The 24,787-nt window shown below is 35.6% G+C and overlaps 3 protein-coding genes across 6 annotated transcripts; 2 read left to right on the top strand and 1 right to left on the bottom strand.

Moving 5' to 3' along the window:
- The first annotated feature begins 339 nt into the window (after positions 1–339).
- Positions 340–9,625, top strand: LOC132608800 (uncharacterized). The gene is made up of 9 exons (XM_060322548.1): positions 340–1,137; positions 2,287–2,379; positions 2,833–2,937; positions 3,827–3,979; positions 4,752–4,850; positions 4,928–5,056; positions 5,771–5,950; positions 7,273–7,389; positions 9,244–9,625. Exons 1-9 carry the CDS (start codon positions 760–762, stop codon positions 9,406–9,408), a joined length of 1,419 nt encoding a protein of 472 aa, XP_060178531.1. The 5' UTR covers positions 340–759; the 3' UTR covers positions 9,409–9,625.
- Positions 9,626–10,220: 595 nt separating this feature from the next.
- LOC132608801 (uncharacterized) lies at positions 10,221–14,756 on the bottom strand. The gene is made up of 4 exons (XM_060322549.1): positions 14,518–14,756; positions 12,924–13,148; positions 11,462–11,561; positions 10,221–10,794 (listed from the first exon to the last, which is right to left on the bottom strand). Exons 2-4 carry the CDS (start codon positions 13,101–13,103, stop codon positions 10,538–10,540), a joined length of 537 nt encoding a protein of 178 aa, XP_060178532.1. The 5' UTR covers positions 13,104–13,148; positions 14,518–14,756; the 3' UTR covers positions 10,221–10,537.
- Positions 14,757–17,542: 2,786 nt separating this feature from the next.
- LOC132610686 (uncharacterized) lies at positions 17,543–23,365 on the top strand. 4 transcript variants are annotated; one of them, XM_060325035.1, is made up of 6 exons: positions 17,543–17,655; positions 17,991–18,058; positions 20,682–20,753; positions 21,002–21,168; positions 21,368–21,479; positions 22,795–23,365. In XM_060325035.1, the coding sequence occupies exons 2-6, from the start codon at positions 18,023–18,025 to the stop codon at positions 23,017–23,019; spliced, it is 612 nt and encodes a 203-aa protein (XP_060181018.1). In that variant the 5' UTR covers positions 17,543–17,655; positions 17,991–18,022; the 3' UTR covers positions 23,020–23,365. The 4 variants fall into 4 exon arrangements, with proteins under 4 accessions (XP_060181018.1, XP_060181019.1, XP_060181020.1 ...); XM_060325036.1 differs by lacking the exon at positions 17,543–17,655 and adding an exon at positions 17,664–17,704; XM_060325037.1 differs by lacking the exon at positions 17,543–17,655 and adding an exon at positions 17,678–17,728.
- The last annotated feature ends 1,422 nt before the right edge of the window (positions 23,366–24,787 follow it).

Genomic DNA, 24,787 nt, shown 5'->3' with positions numbered 1-24,787 from the left:
ATTATTTTACTTTATTTAAAAATCAGCGTTTGGCCATCAAAATTTCAAATACAACTTAGAATTTAGAAAACAACTAAAGCTTTATTTTCACTTTATTTACTTTCAATACATTTAAACAATCAAATATTTTGTTTTGCAAAAATTATAACTAAATATAACTTCAATTTCAAATAAAGTGAAAAATATTTGATTTCTATGACCAATCGCCTGATTAATGAATTCTAGATAAACCTATTGCAGTAATTTAAAATAAATATCACACTACTCATAACAACACACCTTACCCATAAATTGTGGTGAGACTGTTAGATGCCTCAACGTGAATATGAATGTGAAATCAATACATCTTTACATTGAAATTTGAAACCGTAATCATTGAAGAGTGTGCTTATTTTTAGTCTTTTCATAGTGATTTTCCTCTCTTAATCCCCCAAACCCAAAAAGTTCATTTCCACACGTGACTTTCACGTGACCACTACACATCTCTACCTGGCAACTCGAGAAAATTCAATTCTCCTCCTCTTTCTCTCTCTAAAACGCTGATCACCTACGATGCTCCCACGATTACTACAATGATACCTCGCCGGAGCTTTAACACTGCCGTAGGGGTGGCTACTGAATCCTATCAAATAACATTTGTGGAAAAAAAAAAAAAAAAAACATAAGCCTCTTATTAATTATCTGTCTTTAGGCCGCTAATTTTATTGAGTCACCCTTGTTAATTTCACCACACCAGTCCAATAAATAAGCCCTTGCGATATGGGTAACAAACGCGTACCTGATTGGCTGAACAGCTCTCTTTGGTCTTCACCTGGACCACCACAACAACCTTCAGTTCAATCTCCATCTCCATCGTTAACGCCGTTACATGACGATGAAGACGACCGTTCAGCTACCGTTAACGTCGTCAAAGCTGGCGGAGAGTTTCCGGCTGTGATTAGAGCGGAGACTACGCGTCACGCGCCTACACGCGCTTCCAAAGCGGAAATTAGTAGTAGTAGTAATTACCATAGTGATAATGATGATAATGGAAGTTCCGCTAGTAGTACTACTACTACTACCATATCTGCATCTGCTGTTGCTGCTGCTATTTCTTCAGCTGAGGATATTTCTCGTCAGGCTCAGCTTTCTCAAGAGGTCAATTCTACATTATTATTATTATTATGTTGGTTTATACCTATCTATAGCATCTAAACATGTGTTTTATCGAGGACATGACTTTAGACAGGAGGTTGTTGTGGAGGACACGGATTAGGACAGAAGGGTTAGTAGGTAGTAAAGAGTTGTCTTGCTTATCCATGCATAGTAGTAGTCATAGCATTACTCCTGTAGTTTCTGGTCCTTTGATTTCTGTCACTATTTGTTGGTTCTTGTACTTGAATTATTGTATTATGTTGTTGTAGTTTACTGTTGAGAATGGTTTGTTATGCTTTCTATAATATTTTGACATGGCTTCTTAACATCCGTTATTTCCTTTTCTGAACTGCTTTGAATTGTATATGTGTTGGTTTATACCCATCTATGGCATCTAAATTGTACTCCCTCTGTCCCAATTTATGTTAAGGTGTTTGACTGGATACGGAGTTTGGGAAATAAATGTAGACTTTTGAAATTAATGGTCCAATATAAACTATAGCTATTTGTGTTGCTATAAATCTATCCCATTCAGGGTAAACTGGGAAGTTTGAAGTTAAATAGTTACTAAATATAGAAAGATGTCATTCTTTTTGGGATGGACGGAAAAGGAAAGAGTGTCACACAAATCGGGACGGAGGGAGTATGTGTTTTATGATAAATTTGTCTTCTTATTGTGCTGGAATTAATGTGCTCGTGTTGCTTTAGTACTAAAAGGCTTGGAGATTCTAGAAAAAGTAGAGAACCTAACCCCAAATTATTGAACATTTGAGCAAGAAAAGGGTAAGTGGAGGGGGATAGATAGTGAGAATTCATCTAGTTAATCCCAATTAGCTTGCAAATGAAGCATATATGTTGTTATTGGTGCTGTTGTTTAGAAAAGGATAGGTAATCATTTTGGTTTGAGAAATATGTGGATATTAGTTGGAAGTAATTCTTGTCATATGATAACCAAACACTGATTATGATTAACGAAACTGATCTATCTGGAAATACTGATTTAATTTGAGAAAGAAGATCAAACCAAACAGGATATAATCCTAATACAAGCAGCCCATTACGGGATATTGAAGTTCCATTGTATGGTGGTTTTGCATTCTTGTTAAAATAGAGTATTCATCAGCTTTTTCTCTTTTTGTTTTTCAAATCTAGTTGTCAAGAAAGATTATAAATATGGGAGAAGTAAGGAGGCTAGCATCACAAGGGATACCGGATGGAGCTGGAATTCGTGCTACAGTGTGGAAGGTATAAGATTGCTTGTCGAGACTTAATACTTGCGCTGACCCATATTTCCAGACTTAATACTTCTCTGCTCCATATTTTTGTCTTTTTAGCTTTTCGAGGCCAACAGGAGCAATTGTTGGACTTAAGGCAGGCAGATGTCAATCAGTTTTTTAAAATAAATGTTAGATGGTAGAATCAATACAATTGTTCCACAAGTTGCAAACTTTTTCATTTTAGTATAACATGTAATGCTTTTGAAAGTGCGGTCGGAGATCACTTTCTGACTCTTTCAAAGCAAAAGGGGACCAAAATTATAGGATGGAATCATGGAGGGAATATTAACGAGGGTTATTTCTATGGAATGTGTCTGACTTTGCAAAAGGTGTAACTTCTTATCCAAACGTTTTGTTGATAGGAAAAGGTTTTAGCTTGCTAAATGTGTACTTCCCTCCTAATTGCATGTAATTTGTACAGCTATTATTGGGATATTTGCCAACCGAGAAAGCACTATGGCCAGCAGAGTTGGCTAAAAAGAGGTCTCAATACAAGAACTTTAAAGAGGAGCTTTTGATGAATCCCGTAAGTTTAAATTTGCTGCTAATGCTATGATTACAGTCAAACATGTTAAGGTTATTTTTACTTCTTTCTAAAATGTTGTGCTCCCATTCATTGGTTATTTTTTTTGGGACAAGGTAAAGTATGTTATTAACAACTGGGGAAAACCCATATACAAGTAGTATACCAAAAAGAAGAGAACCTACACCAAAATATGGTTCTCAACAAAAGAGACTCAATCCTCTATAACAATAAGGACCTCATATGCATACCCAAAAGAAGCTAAACACAATAGTCTGCTTTGAAATTTTACAAAAACTTGTTTCACCCGTTCAAATGCCCCCCTATTTCTCTCTTTCCAAATAACCCACATAATTGCTAAAGGAGCCACTCTACATGACCTTGGACTTCTCTTCCCCCTCCAGTGAGTCCAACTTTGCAACGCTGCCTTCACTGTGCCCGGCATCACCCAGTGCTTTCCAAACAAATTGAGAAGCACCCACCATAACCGAATAGCCACTTTACAATGCAATAGTAGACATTGGTTATTAAAGAAGATCCTTTGCTAATTTGAACTGCTACAATTCTGTATATCTGATACTATGGCTGCAAAATTTATCCTTGGCATGATGTTATTAATGAAAGCCAGGCCATCGATCCGTTGATGCTTGCACACTTGCTACTTCTTGCAAGTTCTCAGAGTTTAGGTATTGTAACAATAAGGGCAAGTTATTGAGATTTTCTTTCATGTTGATGCATTCTGTACTTGACTTTCATAAATTTTAGATCCTGTGAGAGAAGAGAAAGTATCCACATATACTGACTGACAAAAAAATAATGTGGTAAATTACATGAACTTGAGCATTGCTTGTTTTCGAATGTTCGGAATCTGAATGTTAATATGGCTAGGCAGTCGGAGATTACGAGGAAGTTGGAGAAGTCGGTAGTTCTTGATGATGAAGGAATAGCGATAGAGGACAAGGGTGCACTCCCAAGATCAGAGATAACTCAAGGAGACCATCCCTTAAGTCTTGGGAAGAATAGCATCTGGAATCAGTTCTTCCAGGTACAATATTTATTCTTCTTGTTCTTTTCCATCTTTCACCGCAACGTTTATGTGGAGGTCCTTTCGGATTATAACTGTGCGCTGTATGTCATCACAAGATGGTTGCATTTTTATAATCGAATTCATACATCCTTCTTTTATTTATTCCTGTAGACGTTCCACCGAAGTGTTTTCACTTCCACCAATTATACAATTCATTATTAGTGTGGTCATGATGGGCTCAAACGAGGGAAATGGATAAAGTGCTTCTGAGAACATCCTTCTCTTTTTATTCTATAGAGAATTAGAATTTTGATATGAGGGGTTTGATCCAAACCCGGAACTAGTCGGATGGAGTAGATAAGTTCCTTGTTATATAAAACATATGTTAAATTAAATAAACAAGTAAAGACCCCTCCCTAAGCTGCCAGAGAGAAATCAAGAGCGCCAGATGAGGAACCCTTTTCCCTGTCGCACACGGCTACGGGGCAGTCAACAGATTCACTCGGATAAATACTTGCCATAATCAGAAGGAAGAGAGTGCCCCCCTTTCTTTTCCTTAACTGGGATAGGTAACCGTTAATGGAATATCTGAGGCAAGAATTTTCTGCTTTGTGGAGTCAACTCGTGTTCCGCTTTTTGTTTGTGTCTTGAACCTGTTGTCAAGTACTGTTGGTACGTTACACTGGATTACTGTTTTCACAAATATCTCTTCCCACATGAAAGTCTCTACCTCATTTTATCTGACAGGTGTATAATATTGTACTAATTTTTTAATACTATTTGCTTCTAGGACACGGAAATAATCGAACAGATTGATCGTGATGTCAAGCGCACACATCCAGACCTGCACTTTTTCTCTGGGGACACACCATTTGCAAAATCTAACCAGGTAAATTCTAGCCTTTTTGACTTATAAGTCAGTACAAGCCTCTGTTGATCAGCTAATATTATATCTTGTGTTATCAGGATTCTCTGAGGAATATACTCATTGTTTTTGCCAAACTAAATCCTGGTATAAGATATGTGCAAGGGATGAATGAAATATTGGCTCCACTGTTCTATGTATTCAGGAACGATCCCAATGAGGAAAATGCAGTAAGTGATGCCTTGTATTGCTTTGATACTGGATTAAATTCTGCATTAGCTATGTTTTGCAAGCCAGAAATGCAATTTTGCTTTAATATCTTGTCATGAGCAAAAATGAAGGGTATAGATGTACTGCAATTCAGTTCCTGATTTACACAAATTGATCGATTTGGAGCCTAAGTCATAAAACAGAAGTTTGATTAGGCTCTACAAACTTCGTAATTCTATTACTTTGGTCCAATATCTGGATTGCCTGAGTCAATTTTCAGTAAATTCATGATTACATTTTTTTAAAAAGGATCATAATCAAGTAGTTTTTTGTTTTGCTCTTGTTCGTGATGTTGCAACATTTTCTTATATTGTCGTGCCATCTTGTAGATATGTGGTTTGTGTTCCTTTCAGAAAGATGATAATACTTTTTTTAATAATATGATCAGCATTTGGGTGATGTCCTTTTGAAAGATCCTACTCTTTATTTTTATTAACCAATAACCATTATTACAAATTCAATGGTGAGTAGGTTCTTTGTTCTTTAGACTTGAGTCTCTTATTCATATATCAGTTGCAAAACTCAAAAAAAAAAAAAAAAAAAAAAAAAAAAAACTTTTGAGATGAGTGATGATCACAACTCTACAAGTTATTCTTTCAGTTTTTTTCTGGATTCAAGTGCCAATGTTTATCAGTTCAGCTCTGTTTATCATTTTCTATTTGCAAGCTATGCAGGCTTCTGCAGAAGCAGACACTTTCTTCTGCTTCGTGGAGCTATTGAGTGGATTTCGTGATCATTTTTGTCAGCAACTTGACAATAGTGTTGTTGGAATTCGTTCTACAATTACAAAGTTATCACAATTTCTGAAAGAACATGATGAGGAGCTCTGGCGGCATCTTGAAATGACAACAAAAGTAAGATCTTTGATGCGTAACTTTAGATAGCTGCATTTGTTACTACGGCAAAAACTGTCTTCGTTATTACTCTCTGATTGGCAATTATGCAACCTGCAAGTTTACACCACCTAATGACATATATACCATTTGGACTGTTTTGAGGATGATGAATGTAATTTTAACTTATTGTTAGCAGTCTCAATGCCAACAATAAGTGTAATCTCTTTTGATTTGCGTCATCTTGATGCCTAACTGCTTACTTCAAAAAAAAGTCTCAATGCCAACAAAGTAAAACTATGGGGCTGTACATTCACATTTTGACCTTTTAACGTTGATTTGTTAGTGTTGAGAATATAATTAAATATTAAAAGTGCACTCTCTCTAACAGCTTAAGCTTTTAGATGAGCTTTTAGGGTTGAGTTAGACCCAAGATTTATTTCTTTACATGGTATTAGAGCAGGCCAAAGGTCCTGGGATCGAATCTCACCGCCACCCATTATTAAAAAAAAAATTCCACATGCTTGGTCCATGAAAAAAAAAATCAGCCCGCACATGAGGGGGCATGTTGAGAATATTAAAAGTGTGCTCTCTCTAACAATTTAAGCTTTTAGATGAGATGGTTACACACTTCAACAGTTAGCTCTTAAAAGAAGATGCTGAAGTTAGGGACTTGGCAATCTAAAGATTACTCGTTTACGGAACCTTAGTTTCGACTGAAGGTGACTACCTAAACCTTGGAAAATTCACTTTTAAGCTCAATGTTTCCTTGAAACACATGTTAACCTTGTTCACTAGTGAAACATTTCCTTCAAAATTAAAATGATGCTTCATTCTGCTTTATCAAAGTAAAAACAATGCTTCAGTTAGTTGCACAACAATGCTTCAGTTAGTTGCACCTTTTAGATATTCTTGGAAGCTGACCCGACATAAGAAGAATTGATTCAAATGTATCTTTGTAGCTCGTCCTGTTGATGTGTCCTGTGTTCTTTATTGAAGCAACTATAATAGGATTTTTCTGGTTGCTTTCTGAAAATACTTCATGTAAACCTAAGTGATTGCATGCATGCCTAATTAAATCTATATATCCTGATTGGGCTGTGCTTTGTAGGCAACTGTTTATACCCCATAGGGGTGTGTGTGTGCCTGTGCATGTGACAAGACATTTATCTTTGTGTGTGTTTCCTTTGGCAATTGCTGCTTTTACTATTGTACTAGCATACGAGTGATAAAATAACTGACTTCTCTTGTTTTTGCCTTCACATGATGGTGTCATAGTAAGTACTTTGTTTATACTATGGATGTATCAGTGATCTTTATGTGCCTGATGTTGGGTGTAACAGGTGAATCCACAGTTCTATGCATTCAGATGGATAACACTCCTTCTAACACAAGAATTCAACTTCACGGAGAGTCTGCTTATATGGGACACACTACTCAGCGATCCTGAAGGACCTCTGGTAAGACATCCTGGAAGTAATGCGCTTTTGTAGCTATATAGTTGGATAAGAACTTAATTGGCATGAACCAATAGCTTGTTTAATTTTCCTCCTTTCTACTAGTTAGGACTAAGGCAATACCAACAAAGTTAGGTTTAAGGCTTAGTCATGCTGCTACACTTACCTTAGGTCTTCTTGCTGAGTTTGTTTAATTTGTATGGCAGCAAAAAAAGTAGAGCTGGTGTTTGAGAACCCCCCATATTTTCTTAAAAGACGCATTATTTAGTACTGGAATGAAACTGGTCAAACCAAGTAGAGTGGATATTGGGATTCCTACAAACCAACCTTTCTTTCTTTCTTTTTTTTTTTTCTTTTTTTTTTTTTTGAAAGAAAAGGATTCCTACTGCTAACTTTGGCTAGTTTGGGATAGAGGTGGATTTGGTTTATTTCCTTCATGATGTGTGGACATGTCCTTGGAGAAGAGAGGAGTTTGGAAATCCCGGATTTGATGGTTATGTCTCAGTTGTCAGACTCAAAACATGAAGAGATGGTCAGGCTCAAAATGCAAAGAGATGGTCATGGGACAGTGGAGGTTGGGTCCCTATCCACATGGTGCAATGCAGGGTGGGGATGGGAGAGTGCTTTTTGGGGGCAGTTAATGGGAATTTTAATTTTCAACCAAAAGGTATCAACTTAGCAAGGGATCTGCCTATCATTGTTTTTATAAAGCTGGCGATTCCAGAAATCATGGGACATTCATGTCTGCTGTATGTATCAGAAAGGATCAATACTTAATGTCTGTTTACTTCGCTTGTTCTATTAGAAAAGTTCTGCCTGATTTTAAGAGTTCTTGTATATGCTCCTTGCAGTTCCGCCTGGTGATTTTTGTTTTTCACAATGTACGAGTGTTGCTACTTCTTATATCTTTTGCCATCATGATTTGAGCTAAAAGAACTTACGAGTGTCTGAAAAAAGTACAATAACCAATACTTTATAGCGTCTTGAATATTTACAAGCTTATGTTTCGTGGGTTCAGTGTGATCAGTGGGTTTGGGGTGGTTTGCTTGAAGTGAAGAGAGAGAGGAAAAATATTGCACAAGAAGGGTTAAGAGGAGTTTATGCAAGTTCGGAACTGGAGACCTTTTCCTGGGGGATTGGGGGAAGCCAGATCATGTCCCACACTGATCCTGCAGCCTGCCCTCATCCATAAAAACATACAAAGGATTCTGTGTTGTTACTGCTAATTTTATTTTTTTAAATGTAACGTGTAAGTATACTTAGCACAGTGTGGCAAGTTCTCTAGTATAGTGTAGCCCTTGCCTGGAAAACTTAACCATCAATTTTGTTGTCATCCCTTACTATTGGAGTATTGGTAGAATGGTAGTATTAGCAAGTAAATTTGGGTAGAGCTTTTTTGTTCTAACTCCCTTACTTTCTTTTGCTGCATGTTATTTTCTGAAGCTTCTATTAATTCAGGCAGTGGTAGATTGAAATTTTCCCTACAAATTTGTGTTTCCTCCAACCCTTTCAAACTGTAATTAGCTGTCTAACTAGATCCATTTTATTCACATTTTTATCACCTGTGCGTAGAGGATTATGGTTCATGGGGAAACAATGATATTGTTCTCAAGTAGGAATAATCAAATTCACCCCCGAGGCTTCGGTCTAGTGGTAAGAGCTCATCGTGTGATGTGTGGATTTGGCGCACTTCACGAGTTTAAACCTTGTAGCTGACAGAAATCTAATTAACTAGAGAAGGGTAGAGGAGTTGGCCTATTATCTACCAAGTTTAGATCCGTGTGCCACTACTTGGATTTCTTGGTTATAAATAAAAGAAGAAAAGTAGGAATAATCAATTTTTTTTTTAACTTGCAGGAAACGCTGCTTCGAGTCTGCTGTGCTATGTTAATTATCGTACGGAGGCGTCTACTTGCTGGCGATTTCACCTCTAATTTGAAGCTACTGCAAAATTATCCATCCACAAATATCAGCCACCTGATCTATGTAGCCAATAAACTACGTGTTAAATCAGCTGGCTAGAACTGTCAAGCGGAAAAGAAGTTTTGGTTGTCCAGTCTAATTCTTTGTATTTCTTGATATTGTCATGTTAGAATGTAAATGTCTTATTAAATCAGTAGTAGACATCTGCAACCCACCCCCCACCCCCGCCCCCACCCCGCTTTCTTCCCATCTCTCCCAACATTTTGTTTTGCATTTTGGTGTCAGCAGATTGAAATAGAATGTATGGTTTGCTCTTCGTTTTTTACAGTGATCAGTGGGAGCTGTTGCTTTGGCTTTACAAATTTTATTGTATGTGCAAATGCATTCCTCAGGAGGCATTGTCAATGATTTCAGTTCTGTATGTGAAAAATGCACTCGTTTCCAGATTGAAGATGCATCTAAATCCATCATATGTTGGCGTGAAATTATCTGAGAGAGAGAACATTTTTCTCGAAGGATCAGAAAAAAGAAGGAAAAAAAAATGGGTCCAGATCTCTTGCAAGAATGATATGGAAGATCCTAAGCCAAATATAGTGGCATTTGCTAGCAACAACATAATGGAGGGCAGTATCACGATATGGATTGACCCGATATTTGATTCAAATGCAATATAGTACCTTTGGGTACGTAAGTGATGTATTGAATCGGCTTTTTAATGAATAGATTCAATCACAATTTCGAATATGGAATTCAAAGGGATAAATAGGAAAGGATACTCTGAATTGTGGAACTCTAATGAAATATACGATCAACTAATATTTATCGAACTTGAAAAACAGTTGAGCTTAAATGAATGCACATTTTCTTTTTGGCAAAGGAAGAAATACTTGAAACTTCTGAGTAACCAATGATCAAGAGTTAACAGTTGAGCTACTTTCCAAATTTAAGATCTCCAAGTTCTGCATAAAACTTTCACAAACTCATTCAAGTCCTTGAGGATAATTCAAGGCTGGCTGTCTTTTGATAACATGAATTTACTCTCCATGACATTAGCATCATTTTGAAATTCTCTTATGACTTACGAGACACTTTTGCAGTCACACAAAAGTTATCACAAACAGATCAATTGAACAGAAAATATGAAGTCATAATCACATAAAATTACACTTCAATTGAGTTCATGACAAATACAAGTCAATCCTGCATTTTTTCATTTGACGCGTGCCAACTAATCATCAGGGAACCCAAGATATCTGTTGATAAGTTTAGCAACTGGTTCTGCATCACCTGGTTGGTATGGGACGAGAGATGTTGTATCCATATCCGCAATAGTCTGGTATAGTGTTTGGGGACGGGCACAGAGCAAATGCTTTCTATCAGCCAGTTCCTCCGCTAGTTCACTTTGATGATTGTCCATAAGGTCCTCATTGACTACAACTATCAATGGTTTGCCCAGCCGCAATGTCTCAAAGATGCTCCCTGAACCTGCAGGCACCTTCAAACGTGTGATTACATGATATTTTAACCCAATTTCAGTCTTAAAAAACGATTACAGCAAATTTCTTGATGCATGCACAATTCGATGTACTAATATTACAAGTTCCCTTATTCAGGCGTTGTTATATCATACATGCCTGATGCCACCTCAGGAAGAAATGCAAGAAGTTTACCAATGAGGCGGCCAACAATTTTTCCATGAAGCATGATAACATTAGCAAGAAGGATGAGCAAGGTCGAGTTCAAATACAATTACATAAAAGGTATAGAGGAAAGCTTGGCAAATTACAAAATATGAACTTTATTCCTCTGGAGTAGATATCTGAACATGCAAGTCATCATGAACGTTAAAACAGAATGAAAAAGTTTTAAAAAAGAGCTTCGAGAGATTGAATATTTACGCGGGTTTTCTATCTTTTTACATATCAAACTAGAAAGGAAATCTAGAATTCAGAGATACTTATGTTTCTGCCAGCGTGCAAACGTACCTGAATGAATAAGCTAAATATTCCCAGTTAGAGCAAATATATAACAGCTTCTAATTTTGTAAAGCAATGGAGATATCCAAGAGGAGACAAAGGCATAGGTTCCATAGGAAAAGTGCCAAAGAATGAATTGACTAATAAAGTTGAATTCACCGTCACCCTTGATATACCTGCATGACTGATAACAAGTGATGCTTCCTTCAAGTGGTCAGCTATACTTGACGAAAATGTGAAGTACTCCAGATCTGCAGAGCCATTTTCAACCGTCGACTGAAAAGATCACAACAGGATTTAATCAATGGGAAAAACGGAAGGAAGAGTCATTAGTGGGCAATAAGAGTTGCTACATCGGGCTGACATGTTACAAACAATGGTATCTGTGAGTGCGTTCAAGCAAGAATGAGTCGAAAGAAGGCACAAAGAGATTCTCCATATTGCATTAGAATGCTTAACTAGAAAACCAGTCCATTAGGAAAGGAAAACTTGACCTCAAAGGTGAAAATGAAGTTATAAACAATGTAAATGAAGCAATGAGATATTAATTAGAACCTACAAGAACCAAGATGCAGCGGCTCATAATACTGGCAAAATTCTATGGGTATTTGCGTTCCAAACACGCATATGACCGCAGATTCTGAAGTAATTGAATCCAATACACTAAAAAATCAGTCTCCACTCACGGGCTGAATGACTAAATCTACATCTTTTTACTGGCTAAAGCCACATATCAACATATTCTGCAAGATTTTCACATTTTAGATTTGGTTTAAGCAGTGGTTTCTTCTCTAAAAGGACACACATAATCTGAAGTCTGAACAGAGGTGTCATCTCGTCAGACAACACATGAACATTTAAATTGCACAAATGGTCACATTGAAATAGCACCTAGCATGACTGATCAGAACAATTATATGCAGGGCAATTTTGATACAACAAGCAACAGTAGCAGACTGACCAGAACATTTATATGTGGGGCAATTTTGATACAATAAGCAACATTGAGCAGACAACAATTTCTGAGACAATTTTTGTTTTTGATCCTGGTGGGTATAGACATTCACAGGAAGCCACTAAAGAAATGAGTGAATTGGACTAACAGATAACAAACTGCTGGGCAATCCCTCTTTCAAGTGAACTAGAAGTGGACCAACTTGTTGAGATCTTCAAAAAGATTGCTTGATTGTTTCATTACTCAACGACCTTGAGGACAAGGTTGATTTCAAGCGGGAAGGATTGTCATGAACCCAAATATATTGTGGGCACATGAGAGTCACGTGAGTTTTAAGTGCCAAGTCACTCCCATATATACACACGTGAACCAGGGGAAAGGGTTATGTAAAAAAAATCGGCTAATTCTTGATTTCTAGTTCTCTTCTCATCTCTCTCCGTCTCTCCCTCAGTTCTTCTTCTTCTTCTTCTCATTCTTCCAGAGATTTCACAGAGGAATTCAAGCTCGTTAATGGAGTTTAGCTTCGAATTAGTCCTCTTTCATTTTACTCTTTCAATGTAGTTATTGTTTTATTGAATCCTACCAGTAATAAAATTTCCATTTCTGTCCTAATTCTTTGATTTCGATTCAAGTACATTACATATACTCAAAGAAAAATGATGTCAAATAAAATGACGACTTACCTTAGTGGGGATGTATGATCCACGACCCATTTGAATAATAATATTCGTGTATCCTTTCATGAACAATTCATTCTTAACTTCTGGAGTGTCCACAGCTTTGACTAGAGCATCAAAACAAGTTGTCCCAACTGTTACAAAGACTACTCTCTTCTCCTTTGCAGTACCACCCTTCTCACTCATTTTGATATCCAAGATTTATTTCCAAGCACTTCAAAGCTGCAACGACTGAGAAGGAGAAACCTTAATTCAGATTTGACGAGTTCAACCATTAGGGGTTGCTTGGTAACTGGTTAGGAAGTGAATTATTCATGTATTAAAACTAGCATAGTGAACACTATGTTTGGTAGCTTTTTAGTTGCTTTGTAACCAAATGACCCCTTAAGTTCCTACCATTGAATCCATTGTATTATTAAGCATATCTGTTCAAATTTTAACATTTGCTGAGAGTACTAATTTTCTCAATATATTTATGCTCCTTGTCGAAATTACTGGGTTCAACTAGGTTGCATCCACCCCTGAATTAGCATATCATACATCATATTCTCGAACGCGAAAAGCTTTGAAGATCGACAGCTAAGGATGTGTTTGGTATGGAGGATATTTTTCATGTTTGGTTGGTCAAAATGTTTTGGAAAACATTTTCTCTAGGAAAACAAGTTCCTTAAAAATGAGGAAAATGACTTCCCTAATGGAAGTTCCATGAGTGACATTCTAAGTTCATTGTCTCCTTCCCACCCCTTGACCATCCAACCCCCCCCCCCCCCCAACACACACACACACCACCCCCGAACCCCACTCGCCACCCCGTCCCACCCCATAGTCTTTTGCTAGATTAAATATAAATCTTCTTAGAATAACATTTTTGTGTTTCCTTGCCAAAAACTAGAAATTAAGTAAGAAACCCACTTGTTTTCCGAGGAAACATTTTCCTTCATACCAAACACACCCTAAAGAACAACAAGTGTATACACTAACAGCTAACTTTATAAAACAAGAAGACATATTACCCAAAGCTATAAACAGTATCAAGGGGTTTGAGTTCACATTTTTTTTTTTTTTTTTTTTTTTTTTTTTTTTTTTTTGGTAAAGTTGAGTTCACATTTTCATAGTAATAAAATGATAACTAACACTTTCTCCAAATTATATGACCAAGATAAAATCAAAGATCACAGTCTCCATTCAAGTTCTCCCAACAAAATAATGAATACTCATTTATCCATTCATTACCAGCCATTTTTTTTTCTTTCTCCCCTCAAAAACTCCCAAAAAAATAAAAAATAAAACAATGGGGTTCACTTAAATATTAAAAAGATTGAATCTTTACAGTAAAAACAACTAAAATACTCCAAATAAAATGAAAAATAAAACAATGGGGTTCACTTAAATATTAAAAAGATTGAATCTTTACAGTAAAAACAACTAAAATACTCCAAATAAAATGAAAAATAAAACAATGGGGTTCACTTAAATATTAAAAAGATTGAATCTTTACAGTAAAGCAACTAAAATACTCCAAATAAAATGAAAAATAAAACTATGGGGTTCACTTAAAGATTTGGAGTAAAAGGGTAAAAAATTCAGGTGAAATGCATACCTTATAAGAAAATGACCATTGGAGAAAAGCTTCAGAATTTCGAACAAAAAGAACTCCAAATTAGCATATTGATCTGCAGTATTTACTAAAATTATGCAAAACCCAAATTTTGAAAGATATAGATCGAAATCAATGGGAACAAAATGAGCTAATGAATTGGGTATTGTTATTGATAACAGAATATTGAAATGGGGAATTTTCAAAACAAAAAATCATGAAAACAGTAGTTAATAAAAGAAATGGAGTTTAACTACTGTAGTAATTCAATTTATTGAGAAAAAGTGTTTAATTTATGTCCCTCAAAATTTGTGATCTTTTAACTTTAGTCCTTTAGTTTTTTGGCACGGTATAATTTAGATTTCATGAGGCAATGTCTACATTTCGGCATACATATCATAACGTCTCACAAGTTATGTCGGATAAAATAAAACTTTCAACACTCAACGTAATCTAAAAAATAGTATAAGCTTAGATTTCCATTTAGTTTCGGCAAATGTATCATAATATCACATAAGTTATGTTAGACTCGACAAAACTTTTAACGCTCAACATAATCTGAAAAAGACTACACAACTTATGTCTCATAACTTAATTTCTACGAAACTTATAGCGAGCGAGATAAAAGTTTAGTTTCTAAATATAAAAATGTTATAGAACTTATGCCGACTAAAGCAAATCTAAATATTTTCATTACATGAAGTCAGAAGTTTTGCGAAATCTTGCCTTGTGAAATTATTTTTTTTACTGAATTGATATTCGAACCCAGAACCTCAGGTATTTTAGGTCTTTGTTTTGAGCGAGTTACAAATTAAAGACTAGCAAGTGAAGGCCAAAAATTAAAGACCTGTGCCTTTGAAGGCAAATAAAATAAATAGAGCTGTCAAAATAGGCTTGGCCCGTGAAGCCGGCCCAACCCAGCCCTTTAATTAAGTGGGGTTGGGCTAAGTTTTTTGCAGCCCTTTAAAAGTGAGGCTCAAAAGCCCAGCCTCATTGGGCCCGTCAGCCTCAAAGGTTGGGCCGAAGCCAACACGTGAAGCTAAGAATTAATTAATTAATTAATTAGGGAAAATTTAGTGCAAATCTTAGATTTGTACGATGTATCTTTCTGAATTATCATAAGTGTGAAATTTGTTGGCCTACTGTTAGACTAGTTAGTTATTTTCTTGGTCTTCTTATGGTTGATATTAATTAGTTTTTATATACCTGTTATTAAAATGAAGACCTATAAATTAATAAATTATAATGGTTGGTGATTGATGTGCCGAGAAATTACAGCACAATTGATACTCTTTTACAAGAAGTTTTACTTGTTTTTTAGGCAAGTATGTGTTGTTTTGATGTGTTTTTGTCATGTTTCAGGTAAATCAAAAAGTTCGGGCTCAAGAATAACAAGTTACATAAAAGTTGCACTGAAGCTTGATTTTCACGGTCCGTAGAAAGATGTATAGACCGTATATGTGGTCGTACAAAAGTTGGCAAAGCAACAGAATGTCGCAGTGCAGAGATGCTGAACCACGAACACTTACACGAACCGTACAATATTGTACGGATCGTATAAGTGGATGTGATGAAGGTTGGAAGAAGTTTCACGGGCATGATTGTACGAGCCGTATAAAGTTATACGAACCGTGGAATGCCAGTTCGTATTGTTCTCTGCAGACACAATGATGAAGGCCGTATAAGTCTTATACGGTTCGTGAAAAGTTGTACGGACCGTATAAGTACCGCCTGGGACTTAAGTGCAAATTCTGTAATTTTACGTTTTGAAACTTATAAATAGTCCATTGGGTTTTAATTGTTATCAGTTATTATATTTTGACTTTTGGCTTAGAACATTAAATACTCTATAGTTTTTTAAGGTTCAAACATCAATTCAACTATTATCAATTCCTCTTTTCTTCCAAAGTTAGCAATTATGAATTCTTCAATTTCTTATTTCTTGTTCTTTGTCATGAATAGCTAAATTCCCTTACTAGGGTTGTGAACCCAATGATGGATGTTTTGTGATTGGGTTTGTGATTGATATACACATAATGGATTATTAGGGTTTATTTATTCTTTATTCTTCATTCGTAATTAATGGTTGCAAACATTGATTAAAGCCATAAACCACAATTTATTTGGGAAAATAATTAGGGTTGGTAAGAATAAATAACAAGGACTCAAAGCTTTAAACTTTGTTTAATAAATTCACTTAAGAATAAGAAGAATTTACTTGACATAATTAATCGTTCTTCGTAGTTACTTTCTTATATTTGGGAAAATCACAAAAAGAGATAATCTTTATTTATTGGGAAATAATAGAGATTCATATAGAGATCAAGTGCATTCATATAATAATCCATTAGAAGTATATCAAGATCAATACCCATGATCATACACTCTATCTAACAGGGACACAACCTTAGTTTCTTTTACCATAAATTACCACCCAAAGCAATTAGTTAGCAATTAGTCATAAAAAAATCAACTTTTACCAAAATCATCGAATTAAGACATTAGACCTAAATTTAGCATCCGACGACTTTAGTAACCTTTTCACACCATATTCCCCGTGGGATTCGACCCCAACCTTGTTAGGTTACTATATTTGACAACGTCCGCATTATACCATTAATAGGTGTAATTTGAGCGTATCAGTGACCTTCTAGTAGCTATCTTGTTTACTGCTTAGTAATTTTTTTTTATTTATTTATAACACGTGAGATTACTGAAGCTTTAGAATTGATGCATTTGTTATGCAATTGTGTTGGGGCTGTAAATGAAGATCATTGTCACTTTTTTTTTTTTTTTTTCCATTTATTATGTTTTAGTTTATGTGTAAGTTTTATTGAAGGGCCAACCCGTTCTAGCCGCGGCCCGCTTAGGGCTGGGTTAGATTTTAAAGATCCTTCAGCCCATCCTAGCCCATTTAACTCTCTGACCCGCTAGGGTCGGATTGGTTTGGAATGGCCTAGCCTATTTTGACAGCTCTAATTAAATGATAGTCAGTCAGCCCATACAAAATCAAAACTATAAGCCCAATATGAAATTTCATAGGCCCAACATTCTTCTCTCTCTCTCTCACACACACATCAGAGGTGTTTCTCACAGCTACTCCAAAACCCTCTTTCAACTTAAACCCTAACTAACTATAAGGTGAATTATTTTCATTGCATTCTTGTCAAAATTCTATTTTTGGAACTTTGTATGAACATTTCATCCTTATAAAGTGAAACCCTTTTTTTAGTTTCTCTTCTTAGTACCTTACTTTCCTTTCTTTTTTCTTTTTTGTTTGTTTCAATTCAAGAATTCAGATATTAAAAGTTGTGAAACTGGTGTTTATTATGTAATGTGGAAAGAGTATTTTTTTCCGTCCATTTTCATTGCATTGTTGTAAAAATTCTATTTTTGGAACTTAATATGTCTTATTTTCAGTGGCCCTTTTTTTTTTTTTGTTTTTGGTTGTTGATAATGTGACGTTTATTGTGTAGTGTGAAAAGAGTAACTGATTATTGGAGTGAAGATGAAGATGGGTCAGCCATTTAGTGGTAACATGAAGGCAAGCTCATTTTCACTTTTTTGTTTTATACAGCTTTTATATGTTACAAGGCTTCAGTATTGTAGCTATTTTTAGAGATATTTGTGCATTTACAAAATGTATGGATTAACATCAAGCTAAGATACTATTTTTATTTGCTAAAATTAGGTAAAAAAATACTGTCTTTTACTTGCTGAATCTGTTCGTGCGATATTATTTTCATTTTTTTTCCTTCCTTTTTTAGTGGCAACATGAAGGCAAGATCTTTTATGCTTTTTTCTTCTATAGTCTTTTATAGTGTGTTGGTTTTATATTTTAGTATTGCATTTTAGTGTTCTAGAGAAATTTGTGCATTTACAAAGATCAAGCAAAGATGCTATTTTAACTTTGCTAAAATTAAGTAAAGTGCTGTCTTTTACTTGCTGGATCTGTTCATGCTACATTATTTTCATTTTTAGTTCCTTTTTGGCTGAAGCTGTTTCTAGACTGGGTCGATGAAAACTAAAGAAAACCAAAAAAGAAAGGTTTTTTGGGGTTGAAAAACTGGAATCAAGAAACTGGAGCTCAAACTTTGTTAGTCAATGCTCTTTATTTTTTTTTTTTAAAAAAAAAACCTTTGTTAGTCAATGCTTTCTTCATAGACCGTTGAGATTTATTCATCTACTATGATCCCACTCCAACCTGATAAGCCAAAAAGTTTGCATATGACATAGATGTAGTCTTTAAGACCTCAATTTACATAAAGCTCTACGTTGGGCCCTTTTTTTTTTTAATAGGATATTCATTTGTTATAGTTCTGGGTTAAAGTTTATTTCCTCAAGACTACAGAACTAAGTGCTTGTGAAATTAAGAACATTCCCCTAAAAGAAGCTGTCTAATTTATGGATAACCGGAAATTTAACCTTATTCTTAAACTGCTCGATGACATTAAGCCAAACCCAAGGATTCCTTTTTTTTTTTTTTTTTTTTTTTGTGGTGGGGGTGGGGTGTGGGGGTGTGGGTTGCTTATGGTGTCAATGTTCATTTCAGTATTGAAGGTTCTGATGTGGAAGGCAACTCAGTGTATACTCAAAGTCTCAAACACAATTTGAATTATAGAAATAATTTCTGAGTTTTTGATCAGTCAAGGACACCATCCACTGGCAATTTCACGGGAATTATACGGGAATCTTCATAATAAAATGAATGCATCTGATGGTTCCTTTTCTAGGAATGATGTTCAGATGGAAGTTCCACCCTCATTCCTAAGGGGATTAGGCCAGCCATGTTCCCCTCGGAGTTAAACCCTTTTTACCCCAAGTACCCTCGCGACTAACCTGTGCAAGCGCCAAGCTACAGGGTCTTTTTTATTTATGATAGTTATCTACTGGCACGATACACCATAATAGTTCCTACAAAAACTACATCATTTGTTCCCATGTTATAGCTAAGAGCATCTGCTATATACAACCTTCTAGGTATAAGTCTTAACCAAAAGTAGCATCACACAGCTTGACCATGAAAACATTAACAGCAATGATGCCTATGTTACATTCAATTGCGCTTGAGTATCTGTTAAGCTTCATTGATGATTTGTACATGTCAAAATGTTCAAAATCCAATCCTAAATGTTAAATAATGATTGCCCACAGGGTTTCTTGTGGTGTGGTTTAATGGTTGCACAGCATGAACTTACAAAAGTTTATTACTCCTGCATTGATGCCTATTAAAGTTCTATCGCGTTGTGGTCCTGTTTCTAGATTATGTTTAATTGGTCTGTATTGGAAGTTTTCACTCCAATCCTTCCAACACTAAATCATGAGTACCTAGAGATTCCAGCTTGTGAGCACCTCGACTATTCCACTGGGTATGTTCCAATTATAGTCAGTTTCTCCAATCTACTGAGCGTTGACAAACCCACAGAATTAGCACCCAAAAAGTCTGACTTGGCTTGCCCTTAACAACACAGTTATCTGCTGCCTTCCAAAGATAACCTTTTACTTCTATTTTTGTAGTAATATGTAATGGAATTTTTTTGTCAAAAGATAACAATCACAATTTACAACTACATGCTATATCTAATCTTTTTTTTTTTCCGATAAGGACATGCTATAACTAATCTTGATGATCACTATGTACACTATGTGCAAAATATACAACAATAATAATCAAATATTTACAAACTTATTCAGCTCCATCAAAATCCCTCATCAACATTCTTCCTAGTCCCTTACCATATGCCTACGACGGATAACTTTGTTCACGCTGATGATCCCTCAGAGACTTGCATAAATTGATTAATTGACATTACGGGAACTGTTATTATAAGATGCTTGAAAAGTTTACATTCCTTTTCCCACCTTGCAAAAGAGGTTGAGGAAGGGTTGCTAGTGGTTGCCGTTTGACATTTTATTTGCTGTGCTTTCAAAACTTTGTGAAGCTCTTAACATTTCTTTTGATAAACTTGTCAAGCTCCTAATGTAAATGATAGATGTAAGGCACATAGCTCATATGCTCTGTACTTATGGATCATTTTATAGTTAAACGAGTTTCATTTGATGTCAAGATTTATTTTCTTTTGGTCCTGTTGCGCTACTTAAGATATTTGCTTCTGTTTCTGCTTCTGCTTTCATGACTCTTAAATTTATTTTGTATGATGCTGCAGAAAGCTCTTGCTGGCATAAGGCGTATCAATTTGGAAGGTCTGAGATGGAGAGTGTTTGATGCCAAAGGCCAGGTTGGAACATTTGTTTTAATCCAATAAAAAAAGGGAACTGAATATCTCGGTGAAATAAATAGTTGGATACTGATAAGGAAAGACATGCAAAAGTCTATTTCCTTTTGACTTTTGGGTTCCTGTATTGTGGGAAGTGACGGTGTTATTGTCTTATTAGGGATTTATGTTGGAGTTCATGGATGAGTGTATGTCAAGTGTCATAAGTTGAATGCTCGTTATTATGATATAGCAAACTTCCTGTTATATAGGTCCTGGGAAGGCTAGCATCACAGATAGCCACCGTGGTTCAAGGCAAAGATAAACCGACATACACACCTAACCGTGAAGAAGGCGATATGTGCATTGTGCTCAATGCAAAGGAAATTTGCGTCACTGGGAGAAAACTCACTGATAAGTTCTATCGATGGCACACTGGGTAAGTGTTGTTGATGTTATCATGCATGCGATGTTGAATTATTTGTAAAAGTGATGTTTCATGATTATGGTAAAAGTAAAAGCAAATAGCTGAATAAAGTTTCATGATTATGGTAAAAGTAAAAGCAAATAGCTGAATAAAGCGTACAAGCATAATGTGCAGGAATCTTTGTAATCTTTTTTCTTGAACGACTTTATAGTTACATAGGCCACCTCAAGGAGAGGAGTCTGAAAGATCAGATGGCTAAGGATCCAACAGAAGTTATTCGCAAAGCTGTCCTGCGTATGCTGCCTAGAAATAAGCTGCGTGATGTAAGACATCGTTATGATTTGCTTAGTATATCTTTTTATCCCTTAAGTTCCTGCATGACTCTTTGATTGCTTAATATGTGCAAGTGTGAGTCTTCATAGATAAGAGCATCACATTTTAGACTCCTTAGTTTTGGCTTTCACTTCTGAGTTGTCCATTACCTTTTTAACGCACTATCTGTCTAGCAGCTATCTGGAGATTTTTTTTTTTGAATGAATTTGCCTGACTAAAAGTGAGAAAAATCACTTGGCTCTTCGTTATAAGATAATGTACCTAAAGGAAGTTAGTAATTGTTGTATGAGAAAATCATCACTGAGCTCTTAGTTATCAGATAAATATACCCACGAAAGGAAGACTTAATTGCACAATTTCCTATACCTATGTACATTCTATTAATTATGCCGTGCATTATAATTGGCAAACTATGAACTCATATATGTGCCCAATTATGTAGGAGATCTTTGATAAATAATTTTTGTAGGTTAAAAGATTGTCCTATACATATCTTACTTGGATTCTAAAATTCCCCGCTGCCGGTCTTCTAGGCATAATAGTTTGATTTGACTTGCTATAATTTTTGTAGAATTGTTTTGTCGACCTATGGTGTGAAGACTCTCATTATGACTGGAGCCTCAAAATTGAACGGGAAGGGAAAGATAAATCCCTCTTGCTAGAGGCAAATCTATGATTTAAACTTGATAGGTTTAACATTTAAGTTCCTTAGCACTAAACTCATTGGACTTTGACATTATAAGTTCAGAGTTTAATATTTATAGTCTGCCTCTGCTGGAGAAATAAAAGGTCTGCCTCTACCACTTGCTAGCCAAGCAGCATAGGAACATACAAAGTAGAATTTCCTCTTAAAGATTAATTTAATATATTATTAATTTAATATGTCCTCCCTTTCTCCTTGTAGCAACCATGATGTTAAAATTAAACTATTCATCTCTGAAGTTACCAAAATTTTCTTGTTTAGTACTCCCTCCGGATCAAAAAGAGTGTCGGCTTAGCTATTTGCACACCTCTTGAGAAAATACTAACTCCTAGACAAAAATAGGTAATTTGACTAAACTGTCCCCATTGGGATTTGACCACATAACACTTAATAGGGGCAAATCTGGAAAGAGAAGGTTAAATCTTTCTTGATTTGATAAGTGGACACTCTTTTTGACCCAAGAAAGGCAGGCTAAGTGGATACTCTTGTTGACCAAGAAAAAAAGGCTAAGTGGACACTCTTTTTGATCCGGAGGGAGTAATAAGTTAAATTTCTACCTTTTGTTTCTCTCTTTATATCAAATACTTTTTTTCGTTATGCAGGATAGGGATCGGAAATTGAGGATTTTTGCAGATGATGAGCACCCTTTTGGTGACAGACCTCTAGAGCCGTATGTGATGCCTCCTAGACAAGTTCGTGAGTTGCGCCCTCGTACAAGGCGAGCCATGATTCGAGCTGAAAAGAAAGCTGAACAACAGCAACAAGGTACAAACAACACAAGTAAAAGAAAAAAGAACAAGGATGTGGAAGAAGAAGAGAAGCAGTGAGCACATGAAACAGAACACACTTGCTCCACATGAAATTTCGAGTTTGGGCTCTATTTGTCAGCCATAACGCGATCTTGGCGTGGCTACCGAGATGATTGGAAATTTTCTAGTATCATCTTATGAGCTTGGTGTTTGTTTTTTTCTGGTTCATTTGTTTACATGTATTTGTCATTCCCTTCTGTCTGATGTTATATTTGGCTGGAGATGAACAAGGAGAAATGATACACTTGAGCATCATTATTGGCATATGATGCACCAATAAGCTCTAGTCAGAATGTTATTTCATATATAACTGCTATAGTTAGTAAAGAAGGTTAAGCTAATTATATGTAGTCAATATTGACAATTCTTGTTTCCTTAGTCAAGCAAAACCTCTCTTGTTAACTTGCACAACATTAGCAGCTGGTACATTTTTTAATTTTTCCCACCCGGTGTTCGATTGGGACCAGTCTAGTATGGATTTGCGTAGGGAATCCTACTTTGGGAGTAAAGTGCTCTCTATTGAAGGGGACTCTATTCTTAGGGCTTGAACTCGAGACCTCAGATTAAAAATTGAGGGGTACTTACCACCCCCACCATAAGTTTGGGTTTTGGTGGTATGTTTGTAGTTGATACTACAATAATTTACTACTAGTTGATGAGACCGACTTGGTCAAGTTGAAATGAGTACAGGATTACAATTATGGAGTTTTGGGGGCAAGTGCTCCTTACAGAAGGCAATTTCATTCCTAAGGATTTGAACTCGAGATTTCTAATTAAGAATGTAGGAGTATTTACTACTTTGTCATAATATTTGGTTGTATGTTTGTAGTTCGATATTGCAATAATTTACTTGTTGATATTGAGACCGACTTGATTAAGTTTTAATGAGTACGGTTACAATTACAGGGTTTATGAAATTGAGGAAAATGGAAGGAATATTTATATGATATCTAACAAAAAAGAGAAAGTTTGACACGCATAGATGTATAACAGTTAGTAATATTCAAATGTTAATGACAAATTAATGTTATATGTTTCATAAGTACTTTAAAGTAAAATTTACATGGAGTAAAAAAGATTGAAATTCTTTAAACATTCCTTCTGCTTTGCTGAAGTAGGAACTTCCTAGTTTATAAAAATAAAGTATCGTAGTTCAAAGTTTACAGGTGAAATTGCAACATACTTTCGTATAGAGCTCTTACAACATTTCAGACTTGTACAAATTTTGTTAATTACTAGAGGAATTATCAATTGTCGTGAACACTAATGCTTCCACCTACAAACACACTACACACTTTCAAAGGTGCACACAACTTCAATTGTAACTCCGTTGTGAATAATGTACAACTTTCTGACACCTCGCCAGTACTCAAACTCACCACAGGCCTTTTTTCCTCTGTATCTATTGCATTAGTTCTTCTCGCCTCTATCATATCATCTTATACATTTCATCGACTTCCAAAATATTCACTCACACTTAACAAATTCATTTCAAATTAAGCTATTATCTTGATTTTCAACGGTCTTTTCATCTTTTCATCTTTCAACTCCATCTCCCTAAAATCTATGAACATTTGTTTATATAACTCTACACGAAGTGTTAACAATAGCAGAATTAGAACTATTCATAGTCAGGAGACCATGCAATATAATGGTAAAACTCATTTGAATTAATATAATTTTTGAAATTAGCACAATGTGTCGGAGTTTTACTTGCAAAAATACAAAACTTTAGTACGGTGTATTTAAGTTCCACTCGTAATAAAACTTTAGCACATTGGATGCA

This window comes from Lycium barbarum, chromosome 9, assembly GCF_019175385.1.
Source record: "Lycium barbarum isolate Lr01 chromosome 9, ASM1917538v2, whole genome shotgun sequence".
In the NCBI taxonomy this organism is placed as follows: Eukaryota; Viridiplantae; Streptophyta; class Magnoliopsida; order Solanales; family Solanaceae; genus Lycium; species Lycium barbarum.
This window is presented reverse-complemented; position numbering and strand designations above follow the sequence as displayed.

Bases quoted from the DNA above. Each gene is read 5' to 3' on its own strand.
- LOC132608800 (XM_060322548.1), top strand. From the start codon at position 760: ATGGGTAACAAACGCGTACCTGATTGGCTGAACAGCTCTCTTTGGTCT. The intron at 5,057-5,770 runs GTAAGTGATGCC...CAAGCTATGCAG, and splicing joins ATCCCAATGAGGAAAATGCA to GCTTCTGCAGAAGCAGACAC. The intron at 7,390-9,243 runs GTAAGACATCCT...TTTAACTTGCAG, and splicing joins GCGATCCTGAAGGACCTCTG to GAAACGCTGCTTCGAGTCTG.
- LOC132608801 (XM_060322549.1), bottom strand. From the start codon at position 13,103: ATGAGTGAGAAGGGTGGTACTGCAAAGGAGAAGAGAGTAGTCTTTGTA. The intron at 11,562-12,923 runs GTAAGTCGTCAT...TGATCTTTTCAG, and splicing joins GATCATACATCCCCACTAAG to TCGACGGTTGAAAATGGCTC. The intron at 10,795-11,461 runs GTATATCAAGGG...AGGTGCCTGCAG, and splicing joins ACTTGTTATCAGTCATGCAG to GTTCAGGGAGCATCTTTGAG.
- LOC132610686 (XM_060325035.1), top strand. From the start codon at position 18,023: ATGAAGATGGGTCAGCCATTTAGTGGTAACATGAAG. The intron at 18,059-20,681 runs GCAAGCTCATTT...ATGATGCTGCAG, and splicing joins CATTTAGTGGTAACATGAAG to AAAGCTCTTGCTGGCATAAG. The intron at 21,169-21,367 runs GTAAGTGTTGTT...ACGACTTTATAG, and splicing joins TTCTATCGATGGCACACTGG to TTACATAGGCCACCTCAAGG.